Below are 23,103 nucleotides of genomic sequence, written 5' to 3'. Positions count from 1 at the left end.
ACAGAATGGAGAATTGCAGCTCTTGGGTAGTTGTTGTTCTTGACCCTATCAAACTGTTTACCATTTGCTTGTGCAGGCTGTTTCGAGTATTGAGAAATTCTTCCTGTGGAGATAAACTGCAGCGTGCTGCCAGCAGCCATCATCACAGAGATGCCACGTTAGAGGGCAGCTGCGGATTTGGGCTTGCACAATGCCTTGCTTGTGGAGCTGTTGTTTGACTTGCTCACTCTCCAGTTGCATCATTTCTGTCTCGTGGGTTTGAGGGGAAGTTGACTGCAGATGAGAATTTCATCTGGGCTTTCCCCTCTCCCTACTGCAGGGAGAACAGGGATGTGGGGTGGGGACGGCAGGCAGGTGGTGGAGCACTGAAGAGAGGGCATGGCCTCTTCCTAGAGGCCAGCTGCTCATGAGCCCACTCGTGCTCCGTTACTCATCTTCTTGGTAAACTGCCTGGTGTTGTAAAGCTTGCATTTTAAGGCTAGATTAAATACCACAGCTCTTGTCCAAGAAGTAAAAGGATGAGTGAAAATTCCATTTGGCGTGTGTTTTGCCTTGACAATTGCAATGGCATGTGGAACTGATGTGCTGTGACTGCACTACTCGGAGTGTTTATGGGACATTTGGCTTTATGTAGTGAGTGCTCTATTGTATGAGTAGAAATGTGACAGCTTTATTTTTTGAAATTGCTTAATGTCTGAAAACCTGTTCCTTCTCTGTTTTGACAGTGGGAAAACTCTTTACCAGTCACACATCATACCATAAATAACAAATCGTGTATGCAAATACCGTTTTGGTAATTCTGGGCAGCTTGAGTTGAGCTTTCGGCCGCCTGGGACTTGTATTCTAAACACTTGTAAAACCCATTCCTCCCAGCCCTTACCTTCTAGCCTGATGCTCTCAGGGACAGTCTGTCAATTTGGATTTTCATTACAGCTCCTCTGCCATAGAGTATCTCTAGTGCTTTGAGTTACCATAGCAAGTATAGCTGGAGGAGTCATTCTCTTGCCCTGCCCTAGTCTTGCCCTAATTTGATTAATTTATTTCTTCCTAGTAATTTTAAGCTCTCTAATTCTAAACAGCGCCAAAAGGTTAAACTGTAATCTTCTCCATTTTACAAATGCTTTTTCATCTTAAAATCACAGGTCTCCATCAATTCAATGAACTGCTGCCAGCAGACTTTGCCTTACTTCTGCTCATGACACTTCTCCTTTTGGTCTCAACAGATGTTTATTTTCCTAGAACTTGATAGTGGATGCACTTAAAGTACCATTGTGGAGAAGGCTACAAGGAAAAGCTTAGTAAACTAGAAAACATTTGGTGTTTGCAAATGAGGAATATTAGAATATTAGAGCTGAGCCTTTTTTGAGGTGCGTATCCTTGAGTAATCAATTACTCAGGTCTTTGCTGCTGATGTCAGGCACTCTCTTGTCCTTTTAGGCTGCAGTGTGTTTGTGGTGTGTGCACATTTAGACTGGAACGTCTCCCCACGTCCTCCTCCGTGCAGTGCTCGGAGAAGCACATCAGTAAATGCCATCGCGTGCAGGTCCTTGGCCCCTGCCTCACAGATCTTATGTTTATGTTGTAATTCTCTCTGAAAACGTTGCCTGATCTTTCTGGGGAAAGAGGAGATAGGAACTAAATTGTCAACTTAATTTCCCTCTCTGTCCATGAGCGTAGGTCAAAGGCCTGGAATAAAACCTGTGGGACAAAGTTCAGGCCAGGCTGTTGTTTACATGGTCCTGTGTGCTTATTGGACACGAGCTGAGACAAGACAGTGGGGTGTTAATGACTTGGGTTTTAAATTTCTTGTGTCCCCTCTGGAAGCCTTGGTTTAGTGGGATACTGCTGCATGTGTTTATTTAACAACCCCTGGGGCGGGGAGGGGGGGCGGCACGGGAAATGTGGCTGAATCCAAGACTGAAGAGCTTCCCTGTGGCTCATCTAGGAAAGCAGGCATCCTCTGGTGATCATGAACACATCATTACTGGAAGGCTTGTTATAAAGCTTGGAGGAATTCAGGAGGAGAGGTTTGGAACACTGGTTTTGTCTGGTTTTGTTTCCTCCTCTCTCACTGCTAGGAGGAAAGCAGTAATTAATGCAGCTGGATGTTAAATACAGTGTTTTCTGTTGGCTCTGACTTCTTTGTAGTATTCTGTTTCCAGACTCAGTGCAGACAGGCAGTAGCAGTCAAGTCTTCCAGTTAGTTTAGGATCCTTCTTAGAAGGAAAAAATGTTCAGTGGTGATCTGTGCTTAACTTAGCTTTTCTTTAAGGTGTATAACAGCCTAATATAGGAATAATTAACTTCATTTTAAAGCATAGTGCTTAATGTGCTGGCACTGGCCAAGAATCTAGAAGCATGAACTGTGGGTCGCAACTTCATAAGCTTTTAGCTAAAGAAGAAATAGTTTGAAACTTCATTAGCTCTTTAAGTGGTGTCCAAAATACGTGGTTTCAGAGTTGAGTTGCGCAGTCTCAGTTCTAACCCTGACCTTATTAGGATCATTTCAGATGTGCATGGTTGCTTTCCGTGCCCCTCTCCTTGCTGGAGCAACAGTTTAAGGTGCTGTGTTTTCTGAAAGCTCCCCGAGTATAGTACCTTCAGTTGTGTTGTTAGAGGTATCAGAAAATGGTAGCTAAGAACTTGATTTTAGAAAAAGCTACTCTTAAAAGGCTGTGTGTTGGCTGGTCGCTTTGGGATTTGTCTGTGTTTTTTAGCATGGTACTGGCATGATGGATGGGAGACAGCAAAGGCAGAAGCATGGCAGAGCTGGGCAGTGATATTGAAATCACAGAATCATAGAATAACAGAATAACCAGGTTGGAAGAGACCCACCGGATCATCAAGTCCAACCATTCCTATCAAACACAATAAACCAAGCAGTGACTTGGTGGAAGTTACGGCTGTTGGAAAATCCCCAAGTGATGATGCTTCTGTAACATTTTCTTCCTTCCCCCTGGAGAAATAAATCCTGAAAGCGTTACAGTTAATGAAGGAATTGACTGCACATATATTTATAAATATTAAGCGAAGCTTCCCCTTGCATCATTTTTTTTCTGCTTTGTCTGACTTGCAATTATTAAGAATGTCTTTAACAAAATGACTTGTGAAGTGTGCTGATAATGGTATAGGAACAGAGGCCAAGAGCTTTGCGTGATAGAGCAAGAATGGGGGTGTTGGACGTGGAAAACTGTTTCTTAGTATCTCCTGGAGGAATGCTTAGGAAAGAACCTTTTCCACAGCGAAGTATAAATATAGCACGGTCTAAGCACTGCAAGTGGGCAATCTTTATCCAAAGCAATTAATTCTTGAAAATAGTTTTACTATAAACTAGTTCATCCACAACATTGGTTACTTAGGGTGTCATTGAAAGACTATCACTCAATAGGATAGTGTTGAGTCTAAATTTTAACTTGAGGTCATATTTTGTTTGCGCTTCTTGCCAATGAGAAGAATATAAAGCAGCACCAAGAATATGCGTATGTCCAAAGGCAGCCAAAGCAGTTGGCAATCTTCATGAGAATGTTTTGTCCAGTAAACATAATGTAATGGGATCTAGTAGAGTCCCAAATGCAGATGATGTGCTGTAATGGAAATTGTGTTAAGGCTTCAGTAATGTTTTGTGAGCTGCAGAGCTTTAAAGGTGCTTTTTATGGTCAATGTGTGCAATTCACTTTTAGCATCTTGGAATATCTTTCAGGACTAAGTTAGTTTTGATTTTGTCAGCCTGTTACTAAGTGGGACAGTTTGCATTACTTCTTACTGGACGTTGTCTGATCAGATCAGCATGACTGAAATTGGGAATGTTACTTTGTCTGCTTAAAGAGCAGTTAAATTGCTTTAAAAAGAAAATTCAATGATGCTTCCTTAATCACTGTGCTTAAAATACAGCATTCACAAGTCTGTTTCAGTGTGGCATTAAGAGGGTTAAGAGAAGAGGATGGGATATTGATCTCAAGCATTTTGAGATTTTCCTTTTGCCGTGGGAAAGATGTCCAGTCTCTCAGTCAAACCAAATTTAGCTAATCCTATCCTAGTTCCTAGTTTTCTGTGCAGTGACTGAAAATTATTTCTAGTTTTCCTTGTTTCTCAACAGAAAAACATTCCAAGTGTAACGATTTGTTAAATTTAGTTTTACGAGGATTGGACATTGCTACTTTTAGATTTGTTTTAAACTGGAGGAGGTGCTTACATGATGCTCTGTTAAAACAAAAGCAGAATATGTGCCGAGTAGCTCTTATGCTATTTTTCATATGTTCAGGAGACCCAGTTACTAGGAGTAGGCACTTAATTTAGAAATAGGTCAGTTGTCATGTATAGATATTTAAATGAACCATGCAAATCTCATATTGGCTCTTACAAAACCATTAGTGTATCTACTGGTAATTGTAAAGTGATAACAGCCCAACGACTTATTTCAATACAAATTATTTTCTCCTTGCTTTACAGGAAAATCTTCGCTGACGATTCAGTTTGTGGAAGGACAGTTTGTTGATTCATATGATCCAACCATAGAGAACAGTAAGTAAATAACTGACAAGCTGCTGTTTTGTACCAAACTCACTTTTACTAGAAGCCTTTGTTGGTTATACAGGTTACTTACATGAGCACTTGCATATTAACATTAAAGGTCATTAATTAACTCTTAAGTTTTATTACTTTTTTAAACCAATGCTTACCAAGTATTGTAGCGTGGAAATCGCTATGTATATTTCTCCAAACAGTTAAACTTGTCTTTTAACACTAAATGAAGGAAAACCCAATTAGTCTGGCTAACATACATGTCCTGCTTGTATTACATGTATTGTTAGACTTCTGCTTCCCGTATTGTAGTTGGGGCGTTTCAGACTAAGAATGTCATACCAGGATGAAAATATGCCACTATATACAAGTATTCCAAAGTCTTGGATATCTCATTGGATCAGCATAACCAGATGAACACAAAGCCAGCCATACAGTAAGGAGGAAATGACTGCCTTAGAAAGTAGACATGCTGTGGCCATGAGAACATGATAATCTTTGAAATTATTCATTTCCAGCTGCTCAATAGTGAGTCTGGAACACAGTCATCTTGCTGTAAATACTGGGTAGCTGACTTTTTGAGTGTCTTTTTTTTTTTCTCTTAGGAGTTTTTTTAGTATGGCCTTTGTGAATAACTAGCGTAGCGGGTAAGTAAAGATACCAGTGCTAAAAATGCTGCCAAGAGCAACAACTCACTTCAGAGGCAAGTTACCCAGTATACATTACAATCTAGTCACCTCTTTATGACTACTGCTAGCTCAAAGTACTTGAGCAGCTTAGGTGCTGGGCTGAGTAACTTGATCATATTGGCTTGCTTTAATCACGTAGAAGATAAAACTTTGATTTCATGATTGTATCCCTGGAGTTTTTGTATTTTAATGACTTTGGAAATGTTGTGGTAGCACACATTTTACTTTTAAACTTCTGCAGTAAGATGTTAAGCCTATGTGATACCCTTGAAGTCTGAATGAGGTAATCAGCAGAACAAAGTTTCTTTGGGGTACATGTGGTAACAAATCACTAGCTATCAGGATAGTTTATTCAGGATTGTAAAAGAACTGAAATTCAAATACTGCTTCTTGAAGAAGTTCTAAATGTGCTTTAGCGAGTAGAGATGAACAATTTGTCCTTTGACCTGAATGATCTGTTAGTCCTTACGCAGATATCATTGATATTAACACTTTCCATCATTCCTTTATACTTCGTTGGAATTCTAAGTAAGGTTTGTTTGGAATTAAAGTTGCTAACAAAATATTGGGGATTGAGTTTCTGTATTTTAAATCTTAATACCAGTTGGGACAGGTTATTTTTCACCATTTGTGCTATATAATGCAGAATATTTAAAGTAATCTTTTAGTTTCGTGTGTGTATATGGGACAAAGTAATGCTTGAGAGACATGTTTTTTTGAAAAGCGTTCACTTTTTACTTGATTGCTTATTTGTTTGGAAAACAAGCAGCATTGTTCATTGGGTGAAGGTCTTGTGATCTACAGCATGGCTGGAGGAATTTGATTGCTGAAAGGTAGAGAATTTAAGGGCCCTTCTTGCATCTGAACATATTTCTGGGAAGTAGGGATTGAAAACATGAAAGACTTGCCCTGAGGTTCAAACCAATAAGAAGTTTGTGCAGTCCTTAAGTCCTGGAAAGCCTGATAGAGACAAAGCTCTAAAAATGCTTCTGTGAAGAACAACTGAGATGCCACTTTCAAATTTACCACCAAAATTTAAAATATATTGAAAGTATCTTTTTTAAGAAAGCTGTGACATTAGTTTTGATGGGATTAATATAATATCATCCATAGAGTCATAGAATAGTTTGGGTTGGAAGGGACCTTAAAGATCATTCAGTTCCAATCCCTCTGCCATGGACAGGGACACCTTCCACTGGATCAGCCTCATTCAGCCAGGTCCTGAACACCTCCAGGGATGGAGCCTCCACAACTTCTCTAGGCGACCTGTTCCAGTGCCTCACCACCGTCACAGGAAAAAATTTCCTAATACGTAGTCTAAATCTCCCCTCTTTCAGCTTAAAACCATGCCCCCTCATCCTATCATTGCACCCCGATAAAGAGCCCCTCTCCAGCTTTCCCATAGGCCCCAATTCTTTTAACTAAAGTTTTTAATATTTTTTTTTAAAAATTTTGAATATGAATCCTTGATCAATACTGTCTTTTGACAGTCCCCTCTCTGTTTCTGGTTCTGTGCAGGGCTGTAAGACACAAAGTATGTTATCAACTATCTTATTGTTTTTCTAGCTTGTCATTTCAAATCTGGTCGGCAATACCGGCAAAAGGAGTTGAGAAGTCTAGGTTACTATATTAGGGGTGGTGTTGGAGAATGTTGTATTTTTTTAGTGCATTATAGCAGGTTATAAACCTTTACAGTTGCATCTGGCAATTGGATCTACTGTATCATTGCAAAACTTAGAAATGAATAGAATACAAGCTAAAGAATAGTCTGGCCTGTGTGATTTCTGTTTTGTCTCCAGAAAAAAGTCATTGATAACTTATTACAGTGTTCTGACAGACCGGATGAAGGGTAGAAAGCTGCAATACTGCTGGTAGCAGTATTTTATATAATATATAATATAAATGTATAATATAATTACATTTTTATATAATATTTTTCTTCAAATAATGAAATGGACATAAAGAAATTACTCTAAAGGTCAGTTGTGTAGAGGGCAAGCTATAGTTAAGCTCTTAAAGGAAGAAGCACCATAGCATGTAAGCCTTGAACAATAGGAATGAGACCTAATATACTAGTAGGTATAAAAATTTTCACCATCTTTGGAAGTAGTAAAAAGAAAATAAGCTGCATCAGATTTCACTTACTGTTTGCTGAAGTCAGTGCTGCTTCATTGCTGCATTTTCCTTTGTTTATGTTGCATTAGAACCAGAAAAGATAGCTTATTTAAGTTGCTGAGCATGTTGAATTCAGTAGTTGCTTCTGCTAAATGCGTATATCGTGAAGAGTAACTTGTCTTGTTTTGTGGCAGCAGTGAAGGTGAGAGTTAATTGCTTAACAAAATAGTTTCCTTTTCTGAGTATCCCACACAAGTGACACCGCAATGTATGACTATTCTTGACACAGCCAGGTTGAGAAACTAGTGGAATGATTACTTGTGGGAGTGCTGGAAAGAGATGAAAGAACCTTGCAGATCAGAAGTGTGTAGAGGGATTCTGTGTGGATCCTGAACTGGATGGGGCTCTGAAAGCAGAGTGGCTCAGATGAGCTGAGACTGGAACAATTTAAAACACAGATTTTACTGGAGTAAAAATCAGACTTTTAATTCAGAATATAACGCAAATAGGTCAGAAGGAATAGATAATGAAGATGTGCACATAGCTCTACCCACTCCCATCTTTGCAGGTGTGTCTTTGGTTATCATTAATACAGTGGGTTTGTGTTGCAGGGAAGCTGACTTGACTGCCCAGGTCTCAAAAATGTGCTGTCCAGCTCCTCTGAGGCCTCCTGGCTGCTTGCTGCTTTTATGTGCAGTTTCAGAGAGACTTCTAGCACTGTGCCACAGCTTTGTGATCTTCCTTTATCCCCTAACCAGGCTCAGTAAATCCCCAAGGAAAGTAACGGTCTTGCCCAGGAGCTTCCCACCTCCATCCCATGTTTTTAAATAAAACTGCGAGTAGAAGCATATCAGAAGGGGAGGAGGACTGGAGGTGCCCTAGTAGTTTTGGAGGAGATAACTATAGGGTGAGATGAATCTGCTGGAAGCATCTTTGAGGCTAGAATTCTTCCATGCATATCCCGGCTGCTGTGCTGGAAGGATGAGATATGCTTCTTCCCAGGAGATGCTGATGAGCAGCCTGCTCAAGAGGTGGAAGTGGGGCTTCTGGGAAATATTAAAAATAGCTCTGTTGCGTTATATATCTCCATGACGTAGAAGATGGCCTGGCTGATCAGTGACAGGCATTGCCTTTGGAACTGGGGAGTGCGGAAAGTGGTAACCAGGGAACCCTTACAAGGTGGATGTATTTAGCTACCAGCCCATAGCTCTGTGAAAATGATGTTATGCTACTCCTGTACCTTTACTCAGTAGCCCTATTGATCTAAAAGCCTGTGTTCATGTGTCTGGAAGAGATTTTTTTTTTTTATCAGAATTGCTTGTTTTCACAGCAGCTGCCATTGGAGTTGCATATGCAAATCAATTAATTCATGTTAGTCTAATTGAAATGTACTTGATCTTAGGGTAATGATGATCAGCTGCTGATGGGGTTGCCATGTTAGTTATACTTCTGCTGACCTGTAGCAGCATTCAGGGCTGCGCTCTGCAGGTAACATTCCCAGAACTTTCTCTGATGGTAAAGTGGCTTTAGTTTCTTTGCTGTGTAGCTGTTGACAGTTACAGCCTCAGCTGTACACACAGGTCTCTTTGGTGATGTGCTGTTCTCTGCAGCACCAAATTCTCCAAGTTTCATCAGTGCATCAGGACTAGGAATCAGTTGTAGGTGAAGGAGGGGATTGCAGCTTTCTTCATGTAGCTACACTTGAGTTTTGCGTTGCAAGCTGTGTGCATGTCTTTTTTCCGAGATCTGTGTGCTTTGTGGAGGTACAACAGGTTTTACTCCTGCTTCAGCTGATGAGCTGCAATTTGCAGATGCTCACGTTAAGCTTAGGTTTGCTGGAATCTGTCCTGGCATACCAGGAAGGGCCATAGAATGCCATAATTGTGCTATCAATTGTCTTGCTCATGGGCAGCGCAGAAGGCAGCGTGTCACAGGATGGTGGGTGATAGAATTGGGATGGATCAAGGGACCTGTGGATCACTAATCACATTTAATACAGCTGTAGGTTTTTTCCCCAAGATTAAATTCTTACCAGGGCTATTTTGAGGAGGCTTCAGTAAGGAAATGGGAGTCATTAATTATGACTGTATCAAAGCAGATTTGTGTTCACACAGTGGGCTGTTCCTAGAACTACAAGCCTCTGCACTGAACTAACAGTTCTCCTCACCCAGTCTGTGGTGACTCCTCCACTGTTTCCCTTCCACTGGCTCTGTCGCACTCTGCTTCCAGTACAGATGATGATGATGTCTTTGGGTCTATTCTAGGCTTCTAGAATGGTCTGAAAAAGCTGCAATCTGTCTCTGTCCCTTTTAAAATATTAACTTTATGAGGCTCTTGAAGCTACTTTGATTGCTGAGTGCTCTTGAAGCTGCTTTGATTGCAGAGGGCTTTGTGTATGTGAAGTGTCAAGAGACTAGGGACCGTTCCTTCTAATATACCTGTTAATGCAATGCATCTACGGATGAGCCTGTTTTCCCTCCAATTTGTAGCAGTGATACAGTATATAGCAAAGCTGCATGTTGACATCTGTTCAGACAAATGGTTGCTTCTGTCCCCGCCGCATTATTCATCCAAGGCAGAAAGCTGTTGTGGGTTCTTGCTTCATAACCCTAAATTTCATGCAGTGATGACAACAGCATTCAGGCAGTGATCTGCATGAGGCTCCATTTCAAATTGTGCTTGTCAATAGTGTAATGGAAGCTGTAGGTATGCTCTACACTGTTTGTTGAGACACTCTGCATTAGTTTGGCTTTGCTGTTGAATTATTCCCTTTTGAAAAAAGGGTGCTTTGCTTTACTAGGTGGGCTGAAACCTCCAGCTTCAGATATTTCAGCCCACTTGCTCAAGATAGTACTCTCATTGTGGAGGCTTGATAAGGCAGCAAGCACTGGCGGGAAGGAGTAAAGCTGGCAAACTTTGGCTTCTAGGAGACCCTGTACAAAGTGCAGAGCGCGTAGGCAGGAGACTGCACAGTGGGATTGAGAACTTTGGAGCTTCGGGAATCATAGAATTGTTTGGGTTGGAAGGGATCTTAAAGATAATCCAGTTCCAACCCCTCTGCCATGGGCAGGGACACCTTCCACCGGGTCAGGCTCAAAGCTCTATCCAACATGGCCTTGAACACCTCCAGGGATGAGACATCCATGACTTCTCTGGGCAACCTGTTCCGGTGCCTTGCTACCCTCACAGGATTCCCTACTATCTCATTTCTCCTACTATCTCATCTAAGTCTCCCCTCTTTCAGCTTAAAGCTGTTACCTCTCATCCTATCCCTGCACTCCCTGATTGAGAGCCCCTCCTTAGCTTTCCTGTAGCCCCCTTTAAGTACTGGAAGGCTGCTGTAAGGGCTCCCCAAAGCCTTTTCTTCTCTAGGCTGAACAACCCAACTTCCTCAACCTGTCCTTGGGCAATTTAGAGTACAATGAACAGTTTGCTGCAGTGTTAGCTATCTCCCTGCCCGTTGCTGCAGTGAAAGATAAAGCTTCTTAGAACTTGTCAGCATTTGGGAAAACCACCTCAACCAGAGGACAACACAAACTTTGCTCAATATATCAGTACTTTCCTGTAGTCACGTGTTGAGCACAATGCTAAGGCAAAAGTGAAGCTCTGAAGCCTGGTTTGTGTTCTGGTTGGTGCAGGTAGCGCTGGGAAATGCATGTTCCTGCAGGAGCTGTGACACTGTTTGCTTTAGCAGTTGCGTAATACAAACACTGAGTAAGATTCCTCAGCTCATAGTGCGTTGGCATTTCATGAATCCAAGGAAGAGAAGCCACGCTCATCACTTTCAGGGACTGAATGTACTTCTTTGCTACCAGCCTATCGACCCCTCAGTAGTAATATGGTGAGCTGCTAGCTAAATTCTCATTGTGTAGGTTTAGTCTATGCAGAAGTTAAGCTGTGTGTGGGTGAGCCCTCAGAATTTTTCAATCCGGATCAGGTACCTGATGGTATTTACATGTAGGAAATTGATTTTGCTTAACTGCTTGGAAACTGAGGAATCTATCCTATAATAAGTTCAAAGTTAGCTTTGATGCTAATTGTATACAAGTGTCTTGTGTTACTGCAAGTGAACCTTGCCTGGAAGTCTCTTAAAAAGAAAGACTAAAAAGGCTTTTTACATGCATTTCAAAGGAAGTGAAGGAGAAAATGCTGCATCCAATGTGAAAATCTTCTGAAATTTGAAATGTTGAAGTGAATTTGAGTGGTTTTGTCTGTAATGTGCTACTTAAGAATATAGCTGTCTGATCTAGACTTTAAAGCCTGTAACTGATGCTCTTTTTCTTAGTGCCTTGGCTGGCAGCGGCATAGATGAATGACTTCTGATCCTTTCTTTGTTTAAAATTCTAAAATGTGTGTGTATTTCTTATCTGTTCTAGCTTTTACAAAACTGATCACAGTAAATGGCCAAGAATATCACCTTCAGCTGGTTGACACTGCTGGCCAAGTAAGTGACTTTTCTTTCTTTGAATCTTTCTTCAGAGTTAAAACAAGTGTCCATATGCTTGTTGAGCTAAATTGGTAGTAACTGTGCGCTTATAGCTGAAGTTTAACTTAAATGATTCTGTCTTGTCAGATAATCACCAATATTTCTGTAGTGTTAATTTGAACAGTTTTGTGGGGATTTGATTCATTTTTTTTTCCTCCTGTCTATTGAACATATGCCTAAAAAAGCAAAGAAAGAACTGCCTTAACTCTGTACCAAAAGTTTGTAAGTAGCTTGCTTGATATTTGTGAACTAAACTAGAATGGAAAATGTCACATCAGTAAGCCATGGAGAAGTTTTTAATGACTTCCCCATTTTTGTGCTCCAGCTACGCCACCATGACTTACATCCATGAAGTAGTTATGTGGAGCAGACACATGCGTATAGGTAGTACTTACCTGGCCACCAGTGAACTACTGCAGTTTGTTTACATCTTTAAGTAGGTGATGATTCATGCATGCTTCTGAGCCTTTGTGTAATTATGGGGAGCACAGGAGGAGGCCGTGGAGGTGTGCCTTGTAGCATGGTCAGTAGCTTCAAGAAGTACAAGTGTTCATTACCTAGTGCTGCTTGGCATGTTCCATGCACAGGAGTACTCTGCCTTTTGAAAGACTATATTGGGGGAAAAAAACAGGACAGGGACTGTTTAAACCCCTGTATTTTTATCCTAAACTTATTTCTTATCTGTTCTTACTTTCCAAGAGATTTGAAATCATGCCTTTGGATTTTTCCAAATTATGAGTAATGTTGAACAATCATACTGTTGTAAAATATGGTGCCAGTACTTAAGGCTTTAAAGCTGCAGGACACTTGCTCATAACTGGGACACTATTCAGAAGGGTTGTAACCTTCTAGGTATGTTTGGTCGTTTTCTTTAAAGAGAACTACATGACTTAAGAATAACCACGCCATATTTACCTGGTGTCAGCCTGTGCTGCTAGTCAGCAACGCTATATCCACTCAGAATCTGTCAGAGGTGTCTGAAGTGATTAAAAATACAATACTGGTGAGAAGTGCTGCGGCAGGATTGTTCGGAGTATTCTACAGGGCTGAGAAGGGGAGGCTGTGCAGTGTGAACAGCAGCGCAAGTGCCATAGGTTTTGCTTTGTGCCCATATATGTGTGCTTGCCTTACGTCTCATATTGTAGCAGGGTGATAAAAGCCAGGTTTCTCTTTGAGGAAGAAATGGCTTTCTGGGAAGGCAGTGCAACTTCACCAGTAATGTACCTCTGTTGTTGAGATTTATTTTCAGGGTTGATTTAGTGTTATACAGTACTATAAAATCAAAATGACTTCTTTCCCAGCCTGTGGTTATTTTCAGATTTGATTCTTCCTATAAATGACTTGAACTTTGAGTTCTGGTTCGCAGGGTTAGAGGAGGGAGATGATGTTAGTGTAGCTTGGACAGGTTTCTTTCTCAAGTCCATCTTGCCTAATGATTCATAAGGAGTCTTCGTTTATAGTGTATAGCAAGGATTATATCGTACATTTGTTACATACTTGAAAACTTCGTTGTGACTTAAAGTTATGGCTGTGTTGTTTTGTCACTTGGCAGAGTTCTTAATTTTACCTCCAAGTTCAGGAAGCACAACAGCTTTTCTTCCTTCTCCTAACTAGCTAAAAACAAAGTAATGAATTAGAAACAGTTGAAATTACAGCGCGTATTTTTCTTGGTACTCCTCTTCTGTCCCGTGCCTTTTGACCTTTCGTGGTTATCTGTTCAGGTTTGCATAGTCAGTTAAACAGGAGTCGTGGTACAGGATCACAGAAGTGGAGTGCAAAAGGAAAGCTTATCTAACACCAAATTCCAGCTGGGGCAGTCCTGAGAAATTCCGGGTAAAGTCAAACAACTACAGAGTTGCACTTTCACCTATTTTACACGCAGACTAGCTCACATCCCTTCTGTATTGACTTTGGGATTACGCAGCCAACTGAAGTGGCATTTTGGCACTGCAGTGAAAATGGGAGAGGGCTACCCTCAGCAATAAGGCAATAAGGGCATCTTTTATCCAAGTGTTAGTCTTTCAGACATTTTTGGCTGAATCTGTGAAGTTGATTTATAAAGGCTTTTTCTTCGTTTGGTTCCTTTCAGTTGTCTAGATTTAAGCTGCGTGATTGCATTGCTCCATCTGTTCAGTCATGACAATATACAGAGAGGTTATGTGATCTTAAGCTAAAATTAACATCATAAGCACAGGTTTAAAAACTTGAGAACTCTTACATTAAGAAACATGGCTCTTGTCGAAATGTCAGTGTTCCCTGGGAACATCTAGTGGAACAATTTAGATTTTTAGTGTGGGTTTCATGGTATTTACGTTGCATTTCCTGCACTGTGTCAGTCAGTTTCATTTACCGATTTGGTCAGTTCCTTTCCTACAGGGGTAATAAAATCAGTTATTAAATCATTTACTTTGTTGTCTGTTTTTAATTACACAGTTCTCGTATAATGTAAACTCCTAGTTGTTGTAAAGCAATTAGTAGCTGTATGTCATGCATCGATGGTTGATAAACATTAGTTAGTTGGTCAGTCTGTTATTTGCTTCCTAACAGACCCTTTAGGTAACTTAGGTGTGGTCAGTGTCAGATAAAATAATGAACTGCTAAATCCTGTCGTCAGCTGTTGAAATTAGGAATTTGTAATGTATTCCGCTAGCAAGATAAGAGATGTAATTGCTAATTAGTGCTAGGACAGAGTGGATGTTTTGTACTAATTCAAACTGATAATTAAGCAAGATAAGAGGATTGGGAATAGCTTCAGCTGATCCATAGTCTTTGAGGGAATAAACCAAAAAAAGCTGTAGATTAGAGTATACAGACTGACTCAGCATTCTCTTAATTTGGGAAAGATTCCATGTCTGGCATGATGAGAAAACTTAATTTAATTCTGAAAGTACTTCCTATACAACATGCTCCTGCACCTTATGTACAAATAGACCGACTTAACTGCTGGGAATCTGCTAACGTCATTATGAACTGTAGCAGTCGGCAAATTTAAATGCAATATTTCTTCTGCAGGATGAATACTCCATATTTCCTCAGACGTACTCCATAGACATCAATGGCTACATTCTTGTTTATTCAGTCACGTCAATAAAAAGGTAATAAAATCTGTTGTGTTCTTCTGGTTCAGGTACTAACTAGTTATATTCTGGGTTCTGCTCCTGCCTCTGCTAAGTTTTTCTTTATATGTGTTTCATTAGTTTAATCTCTCTTTCCCTTAGAAGTAAAATGGAAATAAAAATGGGTTATCAGAAATTTTCCTTTAGCTCCAAATGTCACAGACACTTTGCAGACTGATAAGTAAGATTCTGTGTAAGAAATGAGACAGTGCTGAGCTACATTGTTTTAAGGTGTTAAGTAGAAGTATGCAGAATTAGTTCGGGAATAAGCAGAGTTCATTGCCTAGGCATCAGATACAAAGCTGAACTTAAATATGAACTGCGAGGGTGCTCTTCATTTATGTGAAGTACCCAACTAGTTGCTAGATCAGTCCCTTGGCCTTGTAGCTCATTACAGTGCTGAGATTTCTTTGACTTCTTGGATTGTTCCAGCTAAGCATCACAAACTTTCATATAAACAGCTGTATATCAATATATGACTTTTGGCCTGGAGACTCATTCTTGCTGTTCTGCAGCAAATATGTTATTTGAAAAATTGCCTAGGGTATCCAGTTTGTCCCCACTGTGGGCTGCAGCCTGTTCTGATGTGAGAGTAGAGTCTGTTGGAGCTGGAGTCACTGACTTATGAAAAGCATCTCGGCCATCATAACGTCTTTTCATCTTCCATTACTTTGCTTCTCATATGATTCTCTTGCTTTGTTTAAATACCGATCATTCTTGAATAGGTGTTAACTTTCTAGTGTTGTGTAGTATCTTTGTTACAACAGTCAAAATAATCCTATTTTTTTAATATTTTTGTTTGAGTAGAATGATTAAGACATTAGGCCTTTCACTCTCTTTGAGTAGAAGGGAAGTTGTTCCCTTCTACATGCAAGGAAGCTGATCAGCTTTTTACAAGTGCTGAACCATTCCATGTCTCTTCCTCTGAAGCAGACAAAACTGGTCGTCTCAAGTGCTCTTTAGTAGACAGTCATGAAGTACAGGTAAAACAACTTGCCTGTTGGCTTTTCTGATCTGCTCAAAGAAAGAATATAGTCTGGCTATAAATATCTGTTGCTTGCAAGGTCTTTAATGTTTAACTGGTTTTGGCAGTCCTTCATTCTTGGTTTTCCTCTTCAGTTCTGAAGTAGTGCAGGGCAAGCATGTGTGATCTGGAGGAGGTGCAACAGATGTTAGGCTTTCGTGTGTGTCGAGATACTGAACTACCTAACTCCTTTTTTTTTTTAAGCTTCATTGTTGGTGATGAAGAACTTCTGTGAAATACAGTTACTATTCTCAGCCTTAAGTAGGCAGCCCTCCGCTTCTGAAGTGAAGAGAAAAATGTTCACTGATAAGTGGTACTGTGAGGACAAAAATGTCTTTGACAAAATCGACACAGTTTCTTGGAGGCTTCCGCAGCTTATGCGGTTCCCTGCTTGGCAGCTAAAGGACATGTTCTTCTTCAGCTACTCCAGCTGTTACCTTATGATGTCTTGAGCCTGGCAGCCCAGATAAAGAAATGAAAATCTGTTTTCTGTGGTAGCATTCAATCGGTTAAAATAGAAACCAAATTATGGTGAAAATACTAACAGAACAAGGTATGTTAAGACTGTAGGTAGATAGTATTTTTTCAGTATTTTGGATTTGAACTGTTTATTCCAAGTTTTTTTGGTTTTTCCTTTCAAATTCAAAGTATCGGTGATCCCATCTTGTTTGGTTCCTTATATTCTTTATCAAGACAGTGTTAGACAATGGGAACAATTTTCTAAAATACTGTGGTGGCTTAGACAAGTTGCCCAGGCAATTGAATTACAGTCCCTGTCTGTCTTGACCTCCATCAAAGTGTGTATATTGATCTGAATATTGATCCAGCAAGGTGAGAGCTTTGACAGTAACCTTATTGAATGCTTTTTTTTTTTTTAAACTATCATCTTCCTTGCTAACCTCCAGTGGGAAGCTTAAATAGGCCTTGAGCAGAAGCTAATGCCCTACATTTTTCATATTCCCAGGCTTCCAGCAGCAAGGTTACTAGAAGGCTTTTGCTCTAGTTCAGCTTAATTAAATTCCTATTTTCTATCTTGCTGTGTTCCATGAATTTGTGTAACACATTTATTGGACAGCTAGTGATGTTTTTTGTTGTATTTCATGCATTGAGCTGTTGGCTGTAACTTTATTTACTTGTCACAACTGGAAAGTTGTGAACTGGAAAATACCTCTTATGATATACAGATCTCTTGCTGTTTCAGGACTTGATTTGATGATGCTCTGTTTGAATGGGTCAGTATCTGTCTCAAACTCTGCCTCTGCTCCTTCTAGCATTATTAATTTGGAAAGCTTTCTAGAACATTAAATTGATCTGGTCAAGCCAATTTTTTTCCTTGGCAGATTTCAGCAATTTGTTTCTCTGTCATGATTGTGTTTGAGTTTAAATAGCACTTCTCTTTTGATTTCCACCTTGATGTATTAATTAAGACCAGTTGTTCATTCTTAGTCTCTTTACTAAAAATGGGAATGAACTTTGCTTGATAAGCGTATGCACAGAATTAGGAAATGAAGATCCTGAGTTAAGAATACTTTACAGCATTGTGTACTGGAAGCTCAGGTGAGGGCTTGCTGGGGAGCTGTGCCATAGCATGACTTTTCTTGAGCTGTGCTGGGAGCAGCAAACCTACCAGTGGAAAGGAAACGGTGATTGTATTGTATTAGTGATTCAGTTATCCTGTGGCTAGTCGCTAGATCTTTCCTGTTACTTCAGACTGAGAAACAGTCTTGCGGTCTGTAGCAGGTTTTTTTTGCGGTATTTTTATTCCTCTTTCAGTTTGCAGGGTCACCTAGTTTTGTATGTGGCAACGCCTCTCAACTTTGTCATGGCTGTGCTCAATTTAACTCTTAATTTTGAAATAATTGTTAGAATTAAAGTCCAAGATGACTTCTGAAGACAAGAATGTCACTAATACCTTTTCAGCATTAGCTCTGTAACACTGAAGTCCTTTCCTTGATTCCACATTGTTATGTAATTTGTAGTACCGTACTTGAGTTACTAACAGTAAGTTGTGCCAGGCTGTGGCACAGTTCTATTTGCAAAGAATTCATTTTCTTGGTAGGTTATACTAAAACTATTAGCTGAACGTGGAGAAATATTGTGTTCTACTCAGTCTTGAAATTATTGCTGAAGTCATACAAATTGACCTACTTGAAAGAAAATCCTTCTTAAATATGGTAGTGTTTAATTGTTCAAGAAGAGAGAAGTTTTAATGATTCAAATAGCTTGAATAGTCTTTTCATGCACCAGTTCTTTGAGAGCTCTGAGTTGGAAGTGTGTTTGAGTGCTGCTCTGATTTTAAGAGTTTCAGTTCTAATTGAAATGCAGTGCAAGGCAAGACATGGCAGTAGCTAACAACCTTGGAAGCTGGAAAAGTTTCGGTCACCTTTTTTTTTGGCGTAGTTGTGTGTCTCATCTGTGAACCTGTGCTTCTATTGAAAAAAATCTGACTTGTGCACTTCACATTATGCACTTCAGCATTTTTTCCATATTATACTTAGAGCACAACATCTGCTCTTCCATCCTCAAAGTACTCAAGCTCTAAATGCCAAATGCAGTGGATTCTGTTAGCGAGGTTTTTGGCTTCTTAGTATTTCATAGTACTGCTTCTTCTCTCCTGTCATCCAAGCTTCACGTACGTGGTAGGTGAACACATGGCAAGTATTTGAATGACCAGTGTTTCAGTACCATCTTGCAGATGAATTTACTCACTTCCCATAGAAAATTACGATTTAGTCTTTTGGCTTTCACATAAATAAAACTAAAGAATTCCATATGCAGTAAGTGTTTTTAGAAAAAAAATAATGTGTTCGTTCAGGATGGAGTGTGCATAACTAAATACTTTCTCTTTGAAACTGCTTTGATTTGACATGTTCATCCAGGGTTGTTGGGCTCCAGCAATTAAATATCGTGCTACAGATGGGAGGTGGGAGGGGCTTCTAGTGATCCTGTGTTAGATGCATCAGTCCTAGGTAATGTTGTTATTTCTGCAAGCATCCTAACTGGGGCAGCTGTAATGGTAGCAGAGAGAAGTCTGCTGCTTCTAGGGCCGTTTTATCTGTTGTACACAGAGCTGTAAGACTTTCAGCACATTTGTAGTTCTGCCACTATACATAGGGCAAGTTTCAAGCACTGCAACTTACATATGCATTTATTTGCTTGTGTATTAGGTATTAAGGATAAACATTGGAGTGCATGTGTGACTTCATCCCTTTATTTTGCAGTTTTGAAGTGATAAAAGTTATCCATGGCAAGTTATTGGATATGGTGGGAAAAGTCCAGTAAGTAGTGACACTTTCATCTCATTTCACTGCAGGCATGTTGCTAGTACTTTGTTCAGTATACTATAACTGTTCTGAAGTTCTGAACTTTCTTTCACAGAATACCTATTATGCTGGTTGGAAATAAAAAAGACCTGCATATGGAACGGTATGTGAACTCCAGCGATACGCAAGGCAGCAGCCGGCATTCCTGTGGCTTCAATGCGCTACTTTTGTTCTTGGCTTTCTGTAACTAAAATCAGATTGTAGGTTAAAATAAGATACTGGCAAAGGAATTGTGTCCACAATGTGAACTAGGAGCCATGAACTTCTGTTGTAATGTTGACTTTTGCCATAAGGTTCCAGAGATGGTCATTTAATACTTTTCTTTTTTAAAGCAAGTAACAAAAGTGCATTTTTCACAACAGCAAAATGCCAGATTATATTACAGATTATGAAAACAAACAAATTATGAAAGCAATACTTTGGGACAACTGCTCTTCTGGGTCACATAGCACTTTTATCTGGCCCAGTACAAATACCCTTATTTGACAGCAGCCAAAAGGAAATGCTCTTGATCAGACTTAACAAAACATTCCTACTACATTTATTTATGTGCTTCAGTACTATATTAGGACTTTCCTAACATATCAAATTCCAATTCTTTTGCAAATTACAAAGAAACATACTTTTTTTTTTTTTCTTTCTTTGGTCAGAGTGATCAGCTATGAAGAAGGGAAAGCTTTAGCAGAATCCTGGAATGCAGCTTTCTTGGAATCTTCTGCTAAAGAAAATCAGGTAATTGATTTAAGACTGCTATTCGAATAATGTGAATGGAATGGAATGACTCAGTTCCATTTAATAAAGGAAGCTTTAAATATTTGCATGCATTTCATAAAGGAAGCTTTAATTATTTGCATGCACTTTAACAGATATTTTGTGTAGATGGTTGGAAACTAAATGACTGTCTGCATTCACGTTTGTGTATACAAGTTTTTCCATGCAACTATAAATGGAAGGAGGAAGTGAAGAACTGACAGTGAAGCTTCACTGAACATAGCAGAACAGTTAGTGCCAAACAAACTCAAATCCTCCTGGCGGGTGGAACAGGGTCTGATCTGCTGCAGTTACCTTAAATAGGAGGTCATTGCAGTTGCAGAGGAGTGAGGTGGTGTAAGGGGACAAACCTTGTGTATTGAGGTACTAGGCAAGGCTTGGTCTCTCTAATGTGGGGAATATTTGTTTCGTGGGTTCTGAAAAACAAACAAAACCCAACAGAGAAAGATTAGAACACAGTGGAGACTGTCAGATACTACTGTGGTACAGCTGCAATGAAGTTGCACAGTGTGATCCAGTATAACTCCCCCACATTTATGCTTGCTGGTTTCTTATCACAGAAAGTGTTTAATTGCATGTTAAGTAATATCTTATTCTTGGTTGCTGTAACTGACTTTCTTCAAAATACCTCCTAAATACGTTCTGGTATTTGAATTTGTTCCTCTACCTGTTAGTAATACTTTGTCGTTGATATGACACCTTGCATACCTAAGCTACAAGAGTCTTCTGGTTTGAGCTTGAAGTAACACTGCAGATTGGGGTGGCTGTCTTCCCCAGCCCCCTCCCCTTTTTATTTTTTTCTTCTTTGTTTCTTTTTTCCTCTATAGTTCCAACAGGTTTTGCTTCTTGAAAATAAAAACGTAAGATAGGGTCAAACGCTCATTGTCAAGCTAGTTGTAAATAAATGAGTCCTTATGAAGAAATGTTTGTTGTCTCATGTTTAACCAAGTGTATTACATCCTTGGCCTCTGTGATAACGTCATCACCACCAAAAGGGCAATCTTATAGCTAGAACAAGACCTGTTCAAGCAGCTTTTCTTTCCCTTTCCCCCATTCCCAAAAGCAAGCCAAATAGCTTTTGTCTGCTGCCTTTTGTCAACAATTCTACAAGTCACTTGAGCAAAGTCGGATTTTCCCTGGAAGAAAAACTTGGTGTTTTTTCTCCAGGTATGGAACACTTGGAGTTGGCCAGCAAGAAAAGTACTAATAAACTAAGACTTGCATTAACACCCAAATTGGGCATGATAAATGCATGAGATTCCTCAATATCTTTTCCATACTGCTGGAGAGCTTCAAATACATACCCAAGGGAAGTAAGTGGACAGTGTGAAGAATAAACCAGTGAAAAGAATCTGATTTCCCCCTCTACCCACTCTTATTTTAAACTACACTGGTACTTTTGGATTAGGCAAAGCTGTTGCCTGTACTCTTTTTCTTTTGGCACATGTTCACAAACTGTAACAGTGTACCAATTCATATCTAGTAGAATATCTTACTGATAACTTCTCTGAAGTTTGTATTGTTCTTGGTTCAAAACAAAATTGGGTGTGTTTATGCAAAGGAGCTGCAAGCTTTATATAATGCTTGGCATGTCTCGCATATTATATTGCTGTACTAACAAAGTTCCATTGACTGCTGTCTATTTGTGTCTGTTTGTAGTCTCAGACAGTATTAAGTTATAGCAAACTTTAGAGCAGTTCACAATTGAATATCAGATATTCAAAGTTCTGTATAGTCCTGTATGAATTCTCCCCAAAATTAGAAGTATTCATTCTTGCTGCTGAAGATCTGGCAAGGACATCTTTCATTCAGTAGGGTCCTTCAGGATAGTAATCACAGGTCACTGTAAATGCCGTCCCTCTGGAGTCAGATGCAGGTTGTTAGAAACAGGTGCTTGAACGCAATTCTTCCCTCATGCCTCTTGTATAGTACACTTGGCAATTTTGTCTGTCTTCAGACATTTGGAAGTTTGTGTTTCTCCTCAGAGGTGGGTGCCTATGGCACATGACCATCTTTCAGGCTTGCTGGTGTGCTTCCTTTGGAGGCTTGGGATGTACGAAAGAAAGTGTGAAGGAACCCAGAATGGGGGCAGCTGCCTTCGTCTTCTCACAAATGGTTGTGGAGGAATACTGACCTCTGAAGGGTTGGAAGATGGAGCTTGAAGAGCAAAGTATGAAGCAGAGACCTGTGAGGTGCTGGGGAGAACAGGAGACACCAGACAGGTAGTAAGATGGGACAGCATCACTTCCTATGAGTTAGACCAGGAGAACCTTTGAACTTACACTCCAAATCCTCCAAATCCTAATCAGACAGGATCAAAACGGCTGATACCAACCTCTGTCAAGACAGGATGTCTTCTATTACTCTGAATATGGTTTGGGATAGGGAAGGGTTTTTTTTGAACTTGATTACAATGAGTATTCTCCTGGTACTGAATATTCACCTTACGTCAGTCAGTAGTACTAGAAAAGGCAGTCTGTTGGCACATTTTTCTTGGAGGTTCATCCAAATCTTCCCCTGTGCTGGCTTGGTACAGCAAATGTAACTTGCCTATCAAGATTAAGTCTAAACTCCTTCCAAAACTGTTTAAGATTCTCTGCTTTACAGAAGGCTAATTCAATGCTTAAAGGGATGAGCTGGACTGGGTTGGGAATTTAGAGCTTAAGAACTTCAGCAGAGAGCTCAAATCTTCCTGGCTGGGGGAAAGCCTGTTAATCTTTTCTCTCTGAAACCTAGCCATCTGTATTGGGTAATGTCTAGCAAAAGTGTGACAATTCCTAGTGTGCTGATCTGAAATTGGTTTGTTACATGATATTCTTCACAGCAGCTAGGAGAGTAGGTCTCCTTGCTACAGGGGTCAGACCAAACTCAGTCGTGTTTATTCTTTAACACCTTTAACACCTCTGTTTGTAAGGAACTGTTGAAACCAGAGAAGGTATTCCCTGTAACAAGTTCTGACAGCAAAGGCTCCTTTTGCCCTAAAAGAGCATGGGAGAGCATCAGTACTTCTCCCTTCCTCCTTTGGCTGAAAAAACCCATCCCTTTTGGAGCATCTGAG

At 40.0% G+C, this 23,103-nt stretch overlaps 1 protein-coding gene across 1 annotated transcript in view; it reads left to right on the top strand.

The window, feature by feature from the left end:
• RHEB (Ras homolog, mTORC1 binding) overlaps positions 1-23,103 on the top strand; it is a 46,174-nt gene that overhangs the window by 17,509 nt on the left and 5,562 nt on the right. Inside the window, exons 2-7 of the mRNA XM_069859290.1 lie at positions 4,450-4,521; positions 11,702-11,769; positions 14,824-14,906; positions 19,173-19,229; positions 19,330-19,377; positions 19,925-20,006. Coding sequence (XP_069715391.1) covers positions 4,450-4,521; positions 11,702-11,769; positions 14,824-14,906; positions 19,173-19,229; positions 19,330-19,377; positions 19,925-20,006 — 410 coding nt within the window. The remainder of the gene's footprint in view (positions 1-4,449; positions 4,522-11,701; positions 11,770-14,823; positions 14,907-19,172; positions 19,230-19,329; positions 19,378-19,924; positions 20,007-23,103) is intronic.

This window comes from Phaenicophaeus curvirostris, chromosome 6 (genome assembly GCF_032191515.1).
Source record: "Phaenicophaeus curvirostris isolate KB17595 chromosome 6, BPBGC_Pcur_1.0, whole genome shotgun sequence".
NCBI lineage: Eukaryota > Metazoa > Chordata > Aves > Cuculiformes > Cuculidae > Phaenicophaeus > Phaenicophaeus curvirostris.
The sequence above is the reverse complement of the archived record's forward strand: the minus strand, read 5'-3'. Positions and strand labels throughout refer to the sequence as shown.